The 19,055-nt window shown below is 48.9% G+C and overlaps 2 protein-coding genes and 1 long non-coding RNA gene across 4 annotated transcripts; 1 reads left to right on the top strand and 2 right to left on the bottom strand.

Moving 5' to 3' along the window:
- Nucleotides 1-203: 203 nt before the first annotated feature.
- LOC134040599 (zinc fingers and homeoboxes protein 2-like) lies at nucleotides 204-5,178 on the top strand. Of its 2 annotated transcripts, none has more exons than XM_062486565.1 (2): nucleotides 204-3,066; nucleotides 4,442-5,178. In XM_062486565.1, the coding sequence occupies exons 1-2, from the start codon at nucleotides 418-420 to the stop codon at nucleotides 4,490-4,492; spliced, it is 2,700 nt and encodes an 899-aa protein (XP_062342549.1). In that variant the 5' UTR covers nucleotides 204-417; the 3' UTR covers nucleotides 4,493-5,178. The 2 variants fall into 2 exon arrangements, with proteins under 2 accessions (XP_062342549.1, XP_062342546.1); XM_062486562.1 differs by having other exon boundaries at nucleotides 211-3,368; nucleotides 3,800-5,178.
- A 3,492-nt stretch (nucleotides 5,179-8,670) lies between these two features.
- On the bottom strand, nucleotides 8,671-11,648 carry LOC134006826 (uncharacterized). Its single transcript, XR_009927974.1, has 2 exons — nucleotides 11,163-11,648; nucleotides 8,671-8,832 (listed from the first exon to the last, which is right to left on the bottom strand). It is a non-coding gene; the product is annotated as an uncharacterized LOC134006826 (long non-coding RNA).
- A 2,288-nt stretch (nucleotides 11,649-13,936) lies between these two features.
- Nucleotides 13,937-18,849, bottom strand: LOC134040888 (zinc fingers and homeoboxes protein 1-like). Its single transcript, XM_062487044.1, has 3 exons — nucleotides 18,410-18,849; nucleotides 14,887-17,973; nucleotides 13,937-14,444 (listed from the first exon to the last, which is right to left on the bottom strand). The coding sequence occupies exon 2, from the start codon at nucleotides 17,825-17,827 to the stop codon at nucleotides 14,900-14,902; it is 2,928 nt and encodes a 975-aa protein (XP_062343028.1). The 5' UTR covers nucleotides 17,828-17,973; nucleotides 18,410-18,849; the 3' UTR covers nucleotides 13,937-14,444; nucleotides 14,887-14,899.
- Between the last annotated feature and the right edge of the window lie 206 nt (nucleotides 18,850-19,055).

Raw genomic sequence — 19,055 nt, 5'->3', positions numbered from 1 at the left:
GGTCACCCAGGGAGAGGCTGCAGATCCTGGACGACTCGTCACCGGAGAGCCCTGTAGCCCGGGAGATCCCTGTGACAGCGGGCAGGGCCGCTACACAGCCTGGGCGCTTACACACCCCTAGAGCCCAGTAAGGTGATTGCAGATCAACAATGCTGTTGTTTAGGATTAGCTGCTTGTTGGGACATGGGTCACCCACAGATTTGGTCTGGTTGGTGGAATGCATTGTTAGTATTTAGTCATTCACTGGAAACTAAACCACCCATTGAGGATCCATGTATATCTGGGCAACCAGTTATTTTTCTGGGCAAAAAGTTGTTTGTTTGTATCCTCAGGTCCTTTAGGCTGAAAGCCTTTTTGCCTAAATCACCACAACCACCACTAGCACCAGCAGCAGCACCAGCAGCACCAGCAGCAGTAATGTCCAGCAGAAGAAAGTCCTCCAACCCCTGCATGATCCGAGTCAGTCCCTCCTTGGGCCAGGATGACCCAGGGGACATGGATCTGACCAATCAGGAAATCCCAGAAGAACAGTCAGACGAGTCTTCAGCCAATCATACCCAGTCCTCAGAGCCAATTGAGGCCAATCACAAGGAGATCTTGGAACCGGAGCCTATTGAAGACCTGGGAAGTGAGGTCAGGGAAAAGGAAGTTGAGGATGTGGATGGAGTTAAGGCTGCGCCTCTGAGGAAACAGCCAGGAGGCTACGAATGCAAATACTGTTCTTTCTTCACCCAGAACCTGGGAGACTTCAAAGAGCACGTGGATGCAAGTCACCCCAACGTCATCCTCAACCCTCTGTACCTGTGTGCCGTTTGCAACTTCAGCACCAAGAAGTTTGACTCGCTGACCGAGCACAACGAGAGCCGGCACCCGGGAGAGACAAACTTCAAGTTCAAGCGGGTCAAAGCCAAAAGCCAGACCATCCTTGAGCAGACAATCGAAGGCGTGGACAATTACGTAGAGGGGGATGCCACAAACATGCCGGGCACAAACAAAAAAGACGGACATTCCGGCAGTTTCCACACCAGCCAACCGCCGCCTGCGAAAATCAAGTATCCCGTCATCGACAATCTTCAGCCGCTGAATCAACATAGCAACAAGATGCTGGAGAACCTCATCCCAAAAGACCAGATCAGGGCGGTGAACATCAACGGCACGGTCATCATCCCAGAACCGACTGTCATACATGGCCTGTCCCACGTCATGCCGCTGCTGCAGCGGCCACCCAACTTCAGCTCTGTACCAAAAATTGCGGTTCCTCTGAACACCACCAAATACAACCCTTCCCTGGACAACAACCCCACCCTGATGACCTCCTTCAACAAGTTCCCCTACCCAACACACGCAGAGCTTTCCTGGCTGACTGCGGCGTCCAAGCACCCTGAGGACCAGATCAAGGTGTGGTTCACCACCCAGAGGCTGAAGCAGGGCATCACTTGGTCTCCCGAGGAAGTAGAGGAAGCCAGGAAGAAGATGTTCAACGGCTCGATCCCTCCGCTCCATCAGACCTTCACCGTCCTGCCGAACAGCACAGTCTCCCAGCCTGCCAAAGTCACACAGCCCATTATTAAGACTACCACCTTTGAACAGTGCAGTCTGGCCTTTACAAAGCTGGTAAATGGATTAACTGTCCCTCGTCCCATCGTCACTATGTCATCAGTCACAAATCACGTACAATCCCTTAAACGTCCGTTGACCTGCCCAGCGTTTGTCTCAGAGGCAAAACGCCTCGCAGAGGACCCAAGAGAGAAGCTTCTCATGGCCCCGCCTCCGGCCCCGCCCTCCAAAGACAGGCTGCCAATGGCTCCGCCTCCCGTGCCCCCCGAAATCAAGAGATCCGTTGCACTTCCTCACCTCGCCGCAGAGATGAAATGGTCCTCGTCGTTGACGTCGTCATCTCTGGTGCACTCAAAAAGCCGACATCCCATCACATCTCCCTTCGTCAGTCCCAAGAACAAGCTGCAGCCGGCACCCTCCCCAATCTTCCCAGACATGAAGAGGCCTTTTCCTGCTCCAATCATTGCCCCTCCGTTCAAGAACTACGCCATGTCCCCGGCCTCCATAGCTTCCAAAGAAAAACATCCCATCACACACTCTCTCCTAGCCCCCGATCTGAAGTTACCAAACTCACCGCCTGTACTGACTCCCCAGCTGAGAAGGCCTAGTATCATCCAGTCGGTAAGGACTCCGCTCAAACTCCCGTCTCAGTTACCCAGCGTTTCTCCCGATGTTAGGAAGATAAAGAAGCCCGAATCAGCCAACCTGAAGGCTGTCAAAGTCCTCACCCCTCTGGGTGAGGCTAATGGCGTGACCCGGGGTGAGGGGAGGTGGTCCCGCGACCAGTCCCACAATGGGATCATCCATTTGGACTCCGAGGTCGGTCCCAAACAACCCGGGCCTCAGAAAGCGATTCCAACCCAGTTCCCGCTGCTGGAGAGGATGAAGGGGAAGACTTCGGAGCAGCTCAAGATACTGGAGGAGAACTTCCAGAGGAACAGCTTCCCGACGCATGCTGAGGTGGATGACCTGGCCTCGCAGACTCGACTCTCCAGGGAAGAGATTGACAGCTGGTTTATGGAGCGCAGGGCACTCAGAGACAATCTGGAGCAAGCCTTGCTCAACTCCATGGGCTGCAAGAGGATGGTCAGCATGGAGAAGCAGCATCACCACCATCACCAACAGCAGAATCAGCAGCAGCATGGGCACCTGAATGGCGTGCACAAACACGGCAGCCATCTTAAGGATTACCCAGTCCCCATCTTCGCCCCAACAACTACCAGCCCAATTTCCTTCTCAGTGCCTCTAGACAGCAAGTCTCTGGGGCTCCTCAAGGATGTGTTCGCCCAGACGCGGTGGCCTTCCCCGGAGCAGTACACCCAGCTGGAGACCCAGACGGGCTTAGGCCGCACGGAGATCGTCCGCTGGTTCAAGGACAGCCGCTCCGCGCTGAAGACTGGAGCCCTTGAGTGGATAGACCTCTTCCACAAGATGAACGGCAGCGACGTCCAGGGACTACCGAGGCCAGCCACGCCAGCGAGCGCCGAGAACGCCTTCAGTATCACCCGGGAAGGCAAGACCCTGCCGACGGTGGAGGACATCGGGAGGCTTCCGGAGCACATGGGTGTGGGGATCCCAACCCAGGACATCAAGGAGTGGCTGAGCAGCAAACTGAGGCAGGGCTCGTCCGAGCTGAGGAATGGAGGTCTGGAGGGGCGGACCGCCGGAGGCTGGGTCAGGGAGAGCTTCGGGGGCTGGCTGGACGTGGAGGGGAGCCAGGGGAAGGAGACACGCGGGAGGAGGCCTCCGGAGCTGGGCTCGGACAAGGAGAAGATGACAGAGGAGGTCTCTGGGAGGGTGACTGGATAAAGGTGATGATGATGATGATGATGATGATGATGATGATGATGATGATGATGATGATGATGATGATGATGATGATGGTGATGATGATGATGATGATGGTGAAATGTTCATGAGTTAAGATTCATGAATTCTGTTTTTACACGCCACAGTAATTATTTTAGTCTTAAATAAATTATTGTCTCAGTAGATGCAGCTTTGTGTCAAGTGGTTGAAATTCAAACATTTAACAGCGTTTCCTCATTAGTGTGCCTGGGTACAATAGGAATGTCACAATCTGTCCCAGTTACTAGTTGGTTCTAGGCACTGAGAGAGCGCAGAATTGGCAGGAGATTCATTTTTGAATCCCTTTCCTGGCACCATGGGGGCTCTTGTGAAAGTATTATTACTCTGGGGTACAAAGTAACAATGGCATTGTTTTTTCTCTCTCTTTTCGCAGGTGAGATCAGGAGCTGCTGTCAGTTGCACAGAGGAACCGTGAGATAAAGAAGCAAGGACAGACAGAGATGAACACATAGAAAGAGTTTTAATTATCAAAATAATTGTATTTTCCGAACTATTTTATCTCGTCGCTTCGTTTGTGTCCATCCCAGTTTGTGCGTTCTTAGTATGGAGGCGAGTCTTTGGTCCGTGAGACAGTTTCATAACACCAGCGATGATGGGTTGCGCGGCATAGGACAATGTTCAGAAGGATGCAGCACTGGACGTGTGCCCAAAGCACTGACCAGGTGGAGAAACTGCTGTGGAGTGCCAAAGCTGGGTTTCTGCTGCATCATAGTACACTTTTGAAGAAAAAAAAAGGGTTTCTTGTAAATATTTTTTTTCCCTGTATTGCTACAGATTTGTACAATTTGGGGGGAATTTTGTTACATTTTATAACAGGGGTCCCAGCGACTTTGACCCCTTTGTCTTTTGCCTCCAACTGGTCTTACAGTTATCTGTCCTGCATTTTTGTAATAATTCGTTGTTGAACCACTTCAGCAGTTGGCAATACTTCAGTCAGTCTCTCAATGCTGGACTTCCATTGTGGGTCCTGTCCTGTCAGGTGGCTCCAGTTCTATCAACCTGGACTGGCCTGAAGTGCTGTATTGTACTCGTACTCAGTGGACTGGGGTCTATAAGGCCCAGCTAACAACAACCTGCTCTTTTTTCTCTCACTTTCTCTTACTCTCTTTCTATGTTTCTCTCGCTCGCTCACTTTCTCTGTCCCTATCTCTTCTATCTACTTCGCTTATCTCGAGCTCTCTCTCGCTATACTGAACATACTTGTATGAGACCAAGTGATGTTGTTGATCTGTCTGTTGTTAGAGAAAAGAATAGAGAAAAAAGGCAAGAACAGAAATGGTTAATGTCATAAATGCAGAAAGAAAAACGATCACCCAAATCCTGATCAAAATCATGCCGTCTACGCCACATTCTAATGTCTCTTTCTTTCTCTCTCACACACACTCACTCCACCTCACCCTTTCTGCCTCAACCACTTCCTCCCCCTTTTTCCCCACTCTCTCTCAGTCCCGTAAAATGATTTATTTGTTCTGCCTAAAATGAACATGCACATCTGTAATAGCCTTTATACTTGTCCGCTTGATAGAGGTAATGTTATATTTTCATTATCCATTTTGACATCAGTAGAAGGAAATAAAGAACACAAACAATAACAACACAAACAACAACATGCTCTTTGTGTACTGCTTTCGCTGTATTGTCCTGGTCAACCAGAACACAAACTTATATCCAGAATACAAAGGTCCGGCTTACTGCTCTCAGAAACCAGTTGATGTCTGCTGTAATCAAATAAAAACTGTCATTTAAGAAGAATCTTTTGTTGGTGTTTTTATGTCTTCATAAATAAGGTGGTATTTTCGATGTGTACAGACAGTTTGTAGACTTAGAGAGCATCCATTTTATAATGTCAGGCAAAACAGATTTCGATTTGAAGTATTGCGGTAACGGTTGCAACGGTTGTGCTGTGACCATGCACAAGCACATTCACTGTACTTGGTTGAGGAGTTTCAGTACTTCCTTTTTGATGAAGTTATACAACGTCATGTATTGGCCCTAATCTAGTCCATTCCAGTACTTCTGGTCCACAGTCTGCTGGTCAACCAATCAAATTAGTCCTGGCTGACTAGTCCCTCCTCGCTTGCTCAGTGTGAAAGCCATTATGCAACTCTCCTATTTGTCTGCCTGTAATTGGGGGAAACATTTATTGTGGCCATTTTTCCATGTCAGACACCAAATAAAGTTTGAGAGCCAGCCAAGTGCCTAGGCCTTACACAACCAATTGTGTAATAGTTTATGTTTTGCGATGCTGGTCCATGTCATTTGTGTTTTAACAGTATGCGTCTTTCTTGTTCAGTCTTAGGGCGGCCTACACACATCTCTACTGTGCCATTATTTCATTTATTTATCTGCGAGAATTTGGGTTTAAAGGTATTTGTCTTGGTTGGGTTTGCTTGGCACGAAACGACCGTTAAAAACAGACCACAAGTATGCAAACCCTGCCTGTTGGACTAAGCAGGCTGGATCAAGCAAACTTAGAAATTGAAAGGATTGTCGAGCCACTTCCTTATGTGACCCACGTCTGGTCTGAGCGTCTGCCACCTGTTCAGGGGGAGGATCCAGCTCTGTTCTGGGAGACATGCATGAGACTTGTCATAGCGTAGTATCGCCGGCTAGCATGCCTAAGAGCACTCGGCCTCCCCCTCCCTCCACCCCCCTCCATCGCAGCACATATTCTGCCACGGATACCCATATGGCTCTCTGTGTTGTATTGCAGAAATGGGAGCCTGTGTATTGGTGCCAGAGCAGTAATCTACAGGCTGGTGATTTGGTCTCTGAAATGCCACAGCCTTCTGCTCGAGACGGAACGATTCACAAATCTTTCGTGGCAGGAGGGTGAGGGAGGGGGGATACGGGAGGAAGGGGGGTACTCGATCTATAGGCCTCCACGAGGAGACGGATGAGACACTGTCAAGGATGGCCGTCAAGGCCAGAGAGAGAGAAGGAAGTCTAGACACTCATTCGGTGCTCATTCGTGTTTGTCATAGACAGGCGGACGGATGAGAGGGAGACACTGAAAGAAAAGAGACAGCACTGTTTCTTCTTTTTTCTTCGAAAAATCATCCTCGGTTGCCAAGTTGGCCGGCTTTCAGCCTTGTTTGGAAGCTGTGAGTGTTTCGTGACTGGAAGCTGTAAAGAGAGTGGGGGGGGGGGGGCGGGGGGTGGGGTCACTGGCCTGGCATCCACCTTTCAGGCCCTGGCAGATATGGGCTGTCTCAAAGGGGTTCTCCTGGAGGTGAGAACGGTGCGGTCCAGTCCTTATCACCCCTGGGGCTGATCCCAGAGGAACCCTGAATCTCACAGTTAGGGTTCATGGAGCCAAAGATCCAGCCTCTGGCATGGTAGTCTTCTGCAACACCCGGAGGAGGCCACATTCATCACTCGTTCATTCTCAGTCATTCACTTATTTGCATTCATTCCCATGCGCTAATTTGAACTACTAGGTATCTCATTCATGTACATTTTAGTCATTGGAATGTATTCATAGTTCATTCACTTCATCCTTTCACACTCAATCCATATTCATTGTGACGGGGCTATTTGGGGCTATTTCGTTGGCTGTGTTCTTCCCTTTGTTCCTCCTTGCTCTCACTCTCTTCCTCTGACCGGTCCAATGATGTTGTTCTTTGTTTAAACTTTGCGTTTCAAACTCGAAGACACTGCAAACATACTGAACTACTAACCGACACACCCCAATGTATTGTTCCGCTCATCTACTTTCATAAAACATATTTAGCATTAGTTAAAGACTGCGTGTGGTCTTCCTTTTGTCACAGATTTTTGAGGCCGGTTGTGAAATCTTTCAGTCATTCATTCATACTCATTCATATTGTCAGCCATAAGGTTCAGATCTTCAGTATCTAAAATCATGATTCATTGGTGGTAGATGGAAGAAGGATCATAATTACGAGGTCTCAAAGCATTTCTTTTATGACATACTGTTCCTTTAACCCTTGTGTTATCTTCGGGTCATTCTGACCCATCAGTCATTGTGACCCACCGTCGTATTGCGACAGATTTACCTCCTACAAAAACAAAGTGAAGCATTTTCTTTTAACTGTCGGGCTGTCTCAGACCCCCCACATTGCAATGGTTAAAAGAAAATAATTTTTATTTGTTTTTGTATTGGGTAAAATTGGGTAAACACAACGGTGGTTCGTTATGAACCTTTGGTTCATGTGACCCGAAGGCAGCACAAGGGTTAAAAGCCAGAGAAAGCTGGAATGCCCGTGTGACTAGAGGGGAGGGGCCAGGTGCACCTGAAATAAGACACCTCTAATGCCCCTTCACCCCCTGGCATCTTCCAACTCTCCACCCCTCTCACCCCTCACCCTCCTCCTCTCTACCCCTCCAGCTCTCTAACCCTCCACGTCTCTACCCTTAACCCTCCATACCACCACATCCACACCCCTGCATGACCCTCTTCCACACAAGTCTACTATGCCCCCATCACTCAAACGGCCACCTCTCCCATCCCTCACCCCTCAACCTCCTTCGTTGGCAGAGAAACACAGGTTTCCATCACCTAACACTGCCATCCGACATACATCTAACATTCAATCTAACCTTCTCTCAGCCCTTCAGGTGGACCCTGCACGGGAAAAGAATGCCAGCTGGCTGTTTGAGGAGGTGACTCACGCACAGTATTGTCTTTGACAATACTGCTGAAGCAAACTGGGGCTTCTCAGGGTTGCGTGAGGCCGGAGCCAGGCTATACATCTGAGCCTCCGAGCACCGCAGTCGCACTGTTCAGAGAACACTCTGACGGGGGCTTACGGAGAACGGAGGTATTTAGGGAGGTTAGGACGTCCGTGATTAAAACGTCTGCACTGGCGCGACACGCTTCCATGTCAGCTGTGACCCAGATTACTGTGCCCGCACTGCGCTTCCTGTGCACTGTGTGTGTGAAATATGTGTGTGTCTATATACTACAAGTGTGTTTATGTGTGTCTCCGTGTGAGAGAGAGAGAGAGAGAGAGAGAGAGAGAGAGAGAGACTGCCCTAACACTGACAGTTACATCCCACAGGCATCTTAACATACACAACAACACAGACTAAACACACTATAAATAACATACTACTCAAATCATGTGATACACCTACTATGTATATATATATACAATATAATTATACAACATTGGATATGTAACAATTTATTCATTATGAGAGTGAGTTTGAGAAAGAGTTTTCTATCCAAAGTATGGTGTCGGAGAGAACTTGGAATCTGTACGTGTGGAACCTCTCAAATTCACTATAAAGTTTTATTCAGGTCATGTGACATCAGCGTATTATGTAGCTAGTCATGTTGACCTCGCTGACTCGCACGTCTGGCAGTCGTCTGGCTGCAGTCCTCCTCCCTAGAGGCCTCTGTGTGGACTTCACCCGCAGGACATGCAGATGCTGGGAGTCCTGAATAGAACCGGATCAGACAGTCTGTATGTAAAATCTGAAACCACTCTGGATTTACGTATTAGTGCGCCAATGTGAATCTCTGTTCTGTATATAGACAATGATTCAGTGTCAGTGGAGGCCGTAAGTGGTGTCTGGGGGAGGGGGCGGGGGCACTGCCTAACCCTCCAATTATGTCTCCTACGTAATACATTATGTAATAATATCCTAATATGTTATGTAAAATTGCGGCAGATCAGCAGCAGCAAAAAAAGGGGAAAAATTCTTAAAAGCGTCTGTGGACTGAGTCATAGTTTAGAAGGTCAGGTTGGCTCTCTGTAGGATAGAAGACGAGGAGAAATGAGACGAGAAAAAGAGAAAAGGTAACAGGAGAGATGTGACGAGGTAAGGAGAAAAGAGATCAGGAGAGGAGAGAAGGATAGAGGAGATAAGGAGAGATGAGGAGAGCAGAGAAGGAGAGAGAAGAGATGAGCATAGGAGATTAGGAGAGAGGAGACAGGAGAAGAGGAGAGAGGAGATAAAGAGAGATGAGGAGAGCAGAGAACGAGACAGGAGAGATGAGCATAGGAGATTAGGAGAGAGGAGAGATGAGGAGAGGAGAGAAGGAGAGAGGAGATGAGGATAGTAGAGAAGGAGAGATGGGGAGAAAAGGAGAAGAGATGATGGATGAGGAGAGGAGAGAAGGAAAGATGGGGGAAAAGGGAGAGGAGAGGATGGATGAGGAGGAGAGAAGGGCAGATGAGGAGAGGAGAGAAGGACAGATGAGGAGAGGAGAGATGCAGAAAAGAAGAAGAGAGGATGGATGAGGAGAGGAGAGAAGGAGAGATGAGGAGAGGAGAGATGGGGAGAAAGGGAGAGGAGAGGATGGATGAGGAGAGAAGGAGAGATGAAGAGAGGAGAGATGGGGAGAAAGGGAGAGGAGAGGATGGATGAGGAGAGGAGAGAAGGAGAGATGAGGAGATATGAGGAGAAAGACACAGGAGATAAGGAGAGGAAAGCCCTGACAGGGAATTTGTTTTCCTGCTCAGTGATGGTGTAGTTGCTGATGTCACTTGGTGGGTCATGGCCAGGTCACATAAACAAACACGATATCCATAGATGAGCTTTTCTCAGAAATGGATATGGATATGCTAAAACATAAATTGCACCGCCTGATCAAAAATAGCCCTCCTTATGTCGGAACATTGTTTGTTTTAATATCATTTTGGACACATTTCAAGTAATAATGTTGTAAGGAGAGAATATGAAGAAAGATGATGACTTACTGTTAGTTGACCTTAAACCATTATTCAAAACATCCTCTACAAACATTGACTTTCTCAAGATAACTTGGCTACTTTATTCTCTTTTTAAAGTCAAACTAAGTCACTGGCCTTCAGATCTGACTTGTAAGGACCGGGACAAGGAACAGGGCTTTAGGTTCAGGCTGTAAAGTGATACTCAGAGGAACAATACTTTCCTCAGATCAGCAGACGGCTAGTGTGATTTTAAACAAGCCTGTCTCAGTCTGCGGCTGAAAAATAGCACACTGGCTTGAATACAGTCTTTGTACAGGCAGGACCTCAATAGAGTCAATGCAATTGTGCAACGGACCTCTTTTCAGATGGAGGGAGAGAGAGAAGATTGAGGAATGAGAGAAATAGAGAGAGAAATAGAGAGAGAGAGAGAGAGAGAGAGAGAGAGAGAGAGAGGGAAAAGGGGAGAGGCACTGTGTGAGAGAAAGGGAGACAGGTAGGGAGAAAGGGAGAGAGCAAGACAGAGACGAAGAGAGAAAGATACAGGGAGAAAAGGATAGAAACGGAGAGAGTGAAAATGGAGGGATAGATCGACAGAGAGAGAGGGAGGGAGGGGTGGAGAAAAAAAGGGAGGGAGAGAGAGAGTGTATTGCTGAGTTTTCAGCCTTAGGCCCAGACCAATCTTCATACACAGGGTTTAGTTCATTGCAGTCAGCATACAAAAACCCTGTCCTGTTGAGCTGAGCAAACCAATCTCTCTCTCTCTCTCCCCATGACCCTACAGTAAACCAAGCTCTCTCTCTCCTGGACCATACCCCAGTTTCACACTCCAAAAGAGAAGCCAAACCCATCACCAGAAAATAAGAGATGACAGATTGGATTATGTCTGACGGGAGTGAGACATGTGTGAGTGTATGCTCTGTATGTGTTAAGAGTGTATCGACGACTGTTTCTATGTTCGTTGTCTGGCCCTGTCTGTCTCTGTGTGAAGCTGTGTGTTACAGTCTCTCCTTGTCTGTGTGTACATGTGGCTTAGTGTGTGTGTTCATGTGTAGCTTTGTGTGTGTGCGTGCGTGCGTGCGTGAGTCGGCTGACCTGATAACCGTGGCAGTGTTGATGGTATGGGAGCAGCCATGCTAGTCTGAAGGTTGATGTGGTGGTCTGGGTTGAAAGCAGGACACAGTGTGGAGGGGGAGGGGCTTCCCAGCCCTGTCCTCACTGCACCGTCCCGGCTCCTCCTGCTGCTCACGCTGAGGGGGTTCAGCCTGGGAGGAGGGCTCGGGCTGACTGCTGCCTGCCTGTTCATATAGACAGATTAGATAGAGATAGATTAAATAGACAGAAAAAATATATAAGGAGATAAATAAATATGTCAAACTGATTTTGATAGGATAGCTTGATATAGGACAGAGATAGTGAGGACAGAGATAGTGAGGACAGATGCAATAGATAGGACAGAGAGAAAGACAGAGAGAGAGAGAGATAGATAGATATAGATAGGCAGGCAGGCAGCGTGATATGTAGGTCGATGCAGTGTGCAGGGACCTCAGGCTGCGGTACCAGACATGTGGGAGAATAAGGGGAGAGAGAGAGAGAGAGAGAGAGAGAGAGAGAAGGGGAGAGGAAGAGAGAGAGAGAGGGGGGGGGAGAGGAAGAGAGAGTGAGTCGGGGAGAGCAGGGGAGAGGTAGGGAGTAGGGGAGAGGAGGAAAGAGAGAAGAGGGGAGAGAAGGAGAGTATGGGAGAGGATAGAGAGAAGAGGGAAGAGGAGGAGAGAGAGAAGAGGAGGGGATGGAAGTATGGGAGAGACGTCCTCAGCATGACCCAGTGAGCATCAGACAGACCAAGCTGTCTCCCTCCCTCCCGCTCGTCCTCCACTGCGTAATCTCGGTTAAAACTCCAGTTGGCTACAGTGACTGCCCAGACTGGAGTGTTTCACCATAAACATCAGCTCTGTTCCACACCGCCATACATAACTAATCTACTGTCTGTGTGTGGGAGGGAGAAACTGGGTCAGTAGAGAAAGGGTCTTCTTCTCTTTTTCCTTGTCCTCATTTGACTGTCCCGGACTCGATCCCTTCGCTTCCTCCCTCTTTCTTAATGTCTTTCTTTCGATCTCTCCGTCCCTCTGATTAGGATAGACACCATCTCTAGTCACACCCCTGATTCAGACAGATATTTTGGGAGTTAACTCTTTGATGGCCGCCAGTCAAAGAAGATTGGTTTCAATCAGAAATCAAACCAAAATGGAGTAAAGACTCTGGTTGTCAGGTTTGGTCTACAGCTCAGGTGAGTTGTGTAAATAATTTGTTGGGCTGAATAAAAACATAACTGAACTTCACAATCGGAAAATGTCAAACAGGCCATTTTCCCACTCATTTTTGTCGTGTATCATGTCTAGAATTACGGCATACCTACTTGTACCTGAAAACCGAATGCACGATTTGCAATGGACTACAGTTTAGTATAGTATATGTATAGTACTCATATGAAAATATTTTCCCATGTGTCTAATTTGAGGTAAAAACAACAATGACTCTTTCTTCTTTGATGCTCATTCATCACACTATCCATCTTGGTTATCGACCAAACAACTGCCTGTCACCTTTATCATTTCAAAGAATTAGGCTACATGGCTGCACACTATCCAACCACCAACCAGCTTGTTGGTCTGTTGTGTTGGAAGACCCATAACAAAGCATTTGGCGCCATCTGGTGGGGAAAATAAGAGAACTGGGACAAGAAACCCAAATAGAACCAATAAGGTGGTAAAACATGACAGATTCAGGGTGCTACTGTGGTCTAAAGGTAAGGCAAGTAGGGGTTACAGTTAAAATAGTGTTTAGAAGTATAGGTCTATCACAACAAAAAGCTATATTTGTCAGTTTATTTTTTGCTGGCAGACAAAAGATTTTCATGAAAGAAAAGGTCAAATAAATAAATAAAACTACTCAAAACTATCCATTATTAATACAGCAATTAAGTAAAGCAAACAAAAAGGCTTGTCGTCATACAGCATTCATCCGAAACAACTAATCTGAGAAGTCTCTGATTGGATTTTACAGGCAATTAGAAAGAAAAAAATGTTACTGCAGAGGAAACTGAGAGGAAAGAAGCGTCTTTACAGTATGACAAAAGTTTATTGGCTCTCGTTAACGAGACACCAAGCCAAGTGCTTGTGTGATTTCTGCTCCCTAGAAAGGTTTTGAACACCTGAAAGATTCTGACAACCCGTATTTGAGTAAACACAACAAATGACAAGTGTCATTTTTCTTTGAAAGAAAAAACAACTGCAATCTGAAAGATATTGACAGAACCAGTATCATGCATTTTTTTTCTCCTTTCTTTTAAACCCATTTAAAATGAAGTGTCTCTATTTTCGATTTATAGCTTAAATGACTGAGGTAATTTATATTCTATAGTTCCTGAAGGACAGGTCATGTGCCTGTGTTGTTTGCAAAGCCATTAAAAAGAGAAACCAAGCCCAACACCATGACAAAACAAGTAGAATACCACGATGGAGTACCACCCGCCTCCCACCAACCTTCTCCTAAACAAACTAACAAATAACTTGAATCAGGGTTCGAAATGAGGCAGGGCTGGGAGGGTCCGAGACCCTGTATAAGTCTAAAGGGATCCCCCCCCATAGTACTTTTTTTGTTTGGGGGGGGTCACACAACACATCAGTACGGCTTGACGTAGCCACATTTCCAGGAGTGAAAATACAGGTAGGGTATTGTTCGAAATGTTTAAAATCCAACATAACACTAAAAAGCGGAAAAGAGATAGATAGCAAACTAGTTTTAATAATTACATTTTTGGGGACCCCCCAAGAGTCATATGTCATTTCGAACCCTGCCTTGAATACATCTAAAAAACAATTACGCAAAGTTCCAGCACTGGTTCAGTTTAAAATGCAAGTTAAAACAAATGGCACAGATTTTAAGTATTATTCACAAAAACATTGAGTGTTTTCCGAAACCAATTCATCATGAAGTAAAAAACACAACATTTGGAACACAGGTCTCTCTTTTCAACCCGGATACATTTTCATGATCTAGAAAGGTCGTAAAGTTATTGTATAACCTCCAAGGAAAACAAACGAGAGGTTTTACCTCATAGAAATGTGTCGGACCTGCTGGAAAGTAGCAAGGTCCTAGTAAAACGTTGCTGTAAAAATGTCCCAGAAGACCAAACGAGCCTCGTTTTTATTTAACAGAGCCCAGGTAAAACATGATATTTCATCCCTTGGTGAATTTATTTGGCATACTATACATCCTTTGCTTGTTTGCGTTGTTGGTCCTTGAGGTTGCCCACCAAACCCCTGTAGTATCATCCACGTCCTTCATCTTTTCACTGCCCAGCACACAAGAACTCGGCTGGAATAGAGAGAAAACTAAAATAGGTCGAATATTCCTGTATCAGATTCATTCTAATTTTAGATTCGTATTCTACACCATCAATCCCTTTGACCAGCTCATCCCTAACCACCTTCTCCTTACCTACTTCCCTGTATCTCTCACCTATCCCCTGAACTTCTTCTCCTCAACCCCAATCCCCTTAACACCATCTCCTTACCTACTTCTCTGCATCTCTCCTCTACCCATCACCTCCTTCTCCCCTCCTTTTCCATACTAACCCTGTGCCTCCTTCTCCTCACCGCCTTCCCTCCATCTCTCACCTCCATCCCTTCAGCTTCTTTTCTGCATCGCTCAACTCCGTCCCCCTACCCCTCAGCTCCTTCTCTGCAACCCTCATCTTCTCCTCGCCCTTCAACCCCCCATCTCGTCAATCGGTCACTTCCATATCTCCATTCCTCACCTTCGTTCCTCCATCACTGCTCTTCTGCTTTCTCTGGTGGGTTGACTGGTTGAGGCTGCACTTCTGCGGGTTTGCCGTTACTGGCTTCCCTTTCCATCTTCTGCTCTTTCTGCTTTCCATCCTCATCGTCATTATCATCATTATTATTATTATTATCATCATCATCACCCCCATCTTCATCGAGATGGACGCCACCGTGTTGGTGTTCATCATCATTATCATCATCATCATCATCATTGTGTTCATCTCCATGGTGTTCATCATCATCCTCCTCCTCCTCCTCTTCGTCATGGGGAACATCTTCATCACTTCCCTCCTCCCCTTGTTCCTTCACTTCCATCTCTCCCTCGCTTTCCGCCTGCCTCTCCACCTCCTCCTTCTCTGCCTCTCCCTCGCTGAAGGGCTCCATCCCCTTCTCCACCCGTCCCCTGACCTCAGAGAACCAGTCCCTCACCTGCTGGTAGCTCATGCTCGACTTGGACACCAGGTCATCCAGGTCCTTCTCGTTCAGCACCTTGTGTTTCAAATAGTGCTCCCTCAGGAACTCCTGCCCCTTCTTTGCCTCGATGGCGGGATACGAGCGCTTGCAGGGGTACGGCCTCCGGGACCTCCTCGACCACCCGCGGAAACGTTTCCTGGGTTTCTTGTGCTTCCCACCGCCGTTCATCGGCTCGTCCACCTTGCCGCTCTGGTACAGGTAGTACCACTTCAGGTGGCTGTTCTTGCAGGCGTAGCGAGTGTCCCCGAACCAGTTGACGATGTAGGTGCGGGGGAGGCCAGTCTCTGTTGCCATCTTGTCGTACTCCTCTGCGGTGGGCCACTGCGTTCGGACGAAGGCGCTCTTCAACACGTGGAGCTGCTCCGGGGTCTTCTTCACGATCTTCCTGTTGGCGGGCGGCGTGTGGGCTCGACTCGGAGCGTCCGGACCGGACGAGGCAGCTTTGGCTTTCTCGCCGCCCTCGGCATCCGTCTTGAGGTCCGCGGCGGCGTCTTTGTGGTCGGCCGGCATCTTCCTCCTCTCGGTGAACCAGGCGTCCACCTCCCGCCTGGTCAGCTTGGTCTCGGACCTCAGCCGACTCAGCTCTTCGTCTGAGGGCGTGTCGGACGTCTGGTAGCTGGCCTCCAGGACCAGCAGCTGCTCGGGCGTCTTCTCCTTGAACTTCTGCGGCGTGAAGTCCGGGAAGGCGTGTCTGAACTTGATCCTGGGGTCGCTGGACGCGAGGCCGGCGGAGGTCGGGGAGGAGTCGCTGGTGTCGTCGCTGGAGTCGATGACGATGGTGGCGTTGGGGGCCGAGGGCAGGCCGCCCTCGTCGAGGAGGTTGCTGTAGTCGGCGGCCATGGTCGCCGCGAGGGACGCGTCGCTCAGCGGAGCGCCGTGGTGGTCTTTGGAGTTGCGCTGGTTGTAGCGCGTGTCGCTAAACCACTTCTTTATTGCTCTCTTGGTGAGGTTGGTCACCCGCATGAGGCGCGAGATCTCCGCCTCCGTGGCAAACTGCCTCCGTGTGTAGCTGGCCTTTAGCTCGGCGAGCTGCTCCTTGGACTTCTTAGGTTTGGTCCCCTGCGGGTCAGGACTGTGAGTGGCAGTCTCGGAAGAGGTTGTTGTTTCGGCGGTCTTGGCCTGCTGGCTGGGCACCCCGGCTACGGTCAGCGTGATGGGGGAGGCCACAGGGACCGTACTCCCCCCTCCTACCTGGGTCAGGACCAGCCCAGGCTGTCCGACAATCTGGCATGTCTGGAAGATGGACTGCAGCCCGTTAGCGGTGGTGGCGAGGTTGGCCGGGATTACGGTGATGGTCTGGGGAACAGCCTGGACAGTGCCGTTAAACTTCTTCTTCCTGGCCTCCTCCACCTCCTCGGGGGTCCAGCTCACGCCGTGCTTCAGCCTCTGGGCTGAGAACCACACCTTGACCTGCTCCTCGCTGAACTTGGTCTGGGCCGAGAGCCCCATGATCTCGGACACGGAGGGGTAGGGGAAGCGATTGTAGGCGCTCACCAGAAGGACGTTGTTGTCCATGGCTGCGTTGTACGTGGGGATGCTGCTGAGCGGGATGAGGAGCTGGTGGGTGTGGGTCTGCGCCTGGTGGTTCTGCTGGTTCTGGAGGGCAGACAGGACCTGGGCCAGAGTGCCTGGAGGCAGCATGTGTGCCGAGTTGGAGCTGCTCTTGATCTGGAGCACGTTGGGGCTGTTGACCATGATGCTTTGTTGGACCGGCTGGACGTGGTGCACGGCGGTTGGGGACGACACGGACACAACCCTAGGAGCCGTCGCCACGACGAGCGGGGCGGAGACAGCCACGACCTCCTTGATTTCCTGCTCCTCGTCGCTCTCCACTTTGATGACGTCGGCGGCCATCTTGTGCTGAGCCGCCGTGAACTTCTTGGGTTCGGCTTTGCTCTTGATCCTCATGATGGGGGTCTTGCTGAGGGCGATCCCCTTGCAGGAGGTCTCCTCCTCGTCCTCCACCTTCACAAAACTGCCGTCGAACGTCAGGTCGTTGACCGTCTGCTCGAATATGGTCTGGTTGTTTCGCTTCACCATGGTGCGCGTGAAGTTGTCCTCGCCCGGGTGGTGCCGGGCGTTGTGCTCCAGGAGCGCGTCATAGCGCTTGGTGTGGAAGTCGCACTCCACGCACACGTAGGACGAGTTCAGGACGATGTTGGGGTGCTCGTTGTCGACGTGCAGCGTGAACAGGTTGAGCTCGGACGTCTGGAAGCTGCAGTACTTGCACTCGTAGCCTCCCTCTGCGGTGGTGGAGTCCATGGTGTTGATGTAGTGGTCCAGCGCCTGTCTGTCGTCCTCACTGGGCTTGTTCTCAGGGGAGAGCACCGAGTCCTCCCCCTCATCCGTTCCCTCGGCGACTACTTCCATGTCGGGGTCGGAGTCCACGTGCTCTTGAGGAGGCACCATGCAAGGCGTGGTGGACTTCCTTCTGCTCGCCATCCTGAGTCAACGGCAGTGTCTCTTTGTGGGTTTTGCGTGTGACGGATGCTGTTTCTATTTCCTGAAGTCTGAATTGTAAATCAAGACTTGCTCCATGCAGATGGCGTCTGGTATCCAAAACTTGTAGGTGTGCTTATCCGAGAATCCTGTTAAGTAGTTATTGGCGTAATTAGATGCAGGCACATGCACGTCACTAAAAAGTTAATTTGAGTTTGATTCTATACACCTTATAAACTGATAATATAACTAGAGCTTGGTATTTGGTACATTCCTGTACCTCCTCTAGGCAATTGCATTATTGTTTTTGATGTCATCTCATTGTGTCACTATGTTGTGCTTTACTAAATATGCATGAACTGAAAATACACTTGGTACAGTCGCAGTACATAAGAACAAGGAGAATGGCTAGTTTTCTCACTTGTGGGTGAATTTGCAATGGGGACAGATTATTTTCGCTGGTTAGCTCGCTAGCTAGCTGCGTTTTGGGGGATGGGACGAAGAATATAAAAGTATGGAACGTAAGCGTTTGTATTTATACATCTTATACGTGAGTGTATGTGAATACTGGCTTGTATTACCAACCTGCACGAACAGCTGTCGCAACTACAGTATCCTCCAAACATCTTAGATACGGTCTTCTGATGCTCCGTCTTCCGCCTTTACCCAATCGTTCCCTCCGTTCCGTTCACTCCCACAGTACTTGACTAGCAGGGCAGCAATACTGGCACCACAAACCCATCTGTTATTAGCTAGCAAGCTGGCTAGCTATCGTAGGCGCAGAGCAAATTAGTGAATGCTCTCAGTCTCGACGGGTTTCCCTAACTTTCATTTTCACAACAGTCCGCCTGGTTTGGTTTGTTTACAAACTGAAAACAGTCGCATTGAAAGGCACAAATAGTTGCCGAGCGATAACGATAGTCATTTCTTATTTCCTCACAGCGTCTGTCTAACAAGTCCATATCGAAAATATTCCAGGGCCGCCCTGCGGTGCCCGTTAGGTTTTGAGGCAGACGGCCGCCCCGTTGCGTCGTTCTGGACCGGGGCTCACTGGACAAAACGAAGAAACCTTCTTGTTTTGCGCTACTGCGTCATTGTAAAGCGACTTGGACTAAGGGGTGGGTTTCATTTCAAAGAGTAGTCCTCTCCCGTGTGCTCTCAATATCTACTTAATAGCTTTAAATAACCAAACGGCAGAATAGTTCTCGGAGCAGAATAGTTCAAGCTAATT

This window comes from Osmerus eperlanus, chromosome 20 (assembly GCF_963692335.1).
Source record: "Osmerus eperlanus chromosome 20, fOsmEpe2.1, whole genome shotgun sequence".
Lineage (NCBI taxonomy): Eukaryota > Metazoa > Chordata > Actinopteri > Osmeriformes > Osmeridae > Osmerus > Osmerus eperlanus.
Note: the sequence above shows the minus strand (reverse complement) of the source record. Positions and strands in the feature narration are given on the sequence as shown.

Excerpts from the sequence above, each read along its gene's own strand:
- LOC134040599 (XM_062486562.1), top strand. The coding sequence starts at position 418 with ATGTCCAGCAGAAGAAAGTCCTCCAACCCCTGCATGATCCGAGTCAGT.
- LOC134040888 (XM_062487044.1), bottom strand. The coding sequence starts at position 17,827 with ATGGCGAGCAGAAGGAAGTCCACCACGCCTTGCATGGTGCCTCCTCAA.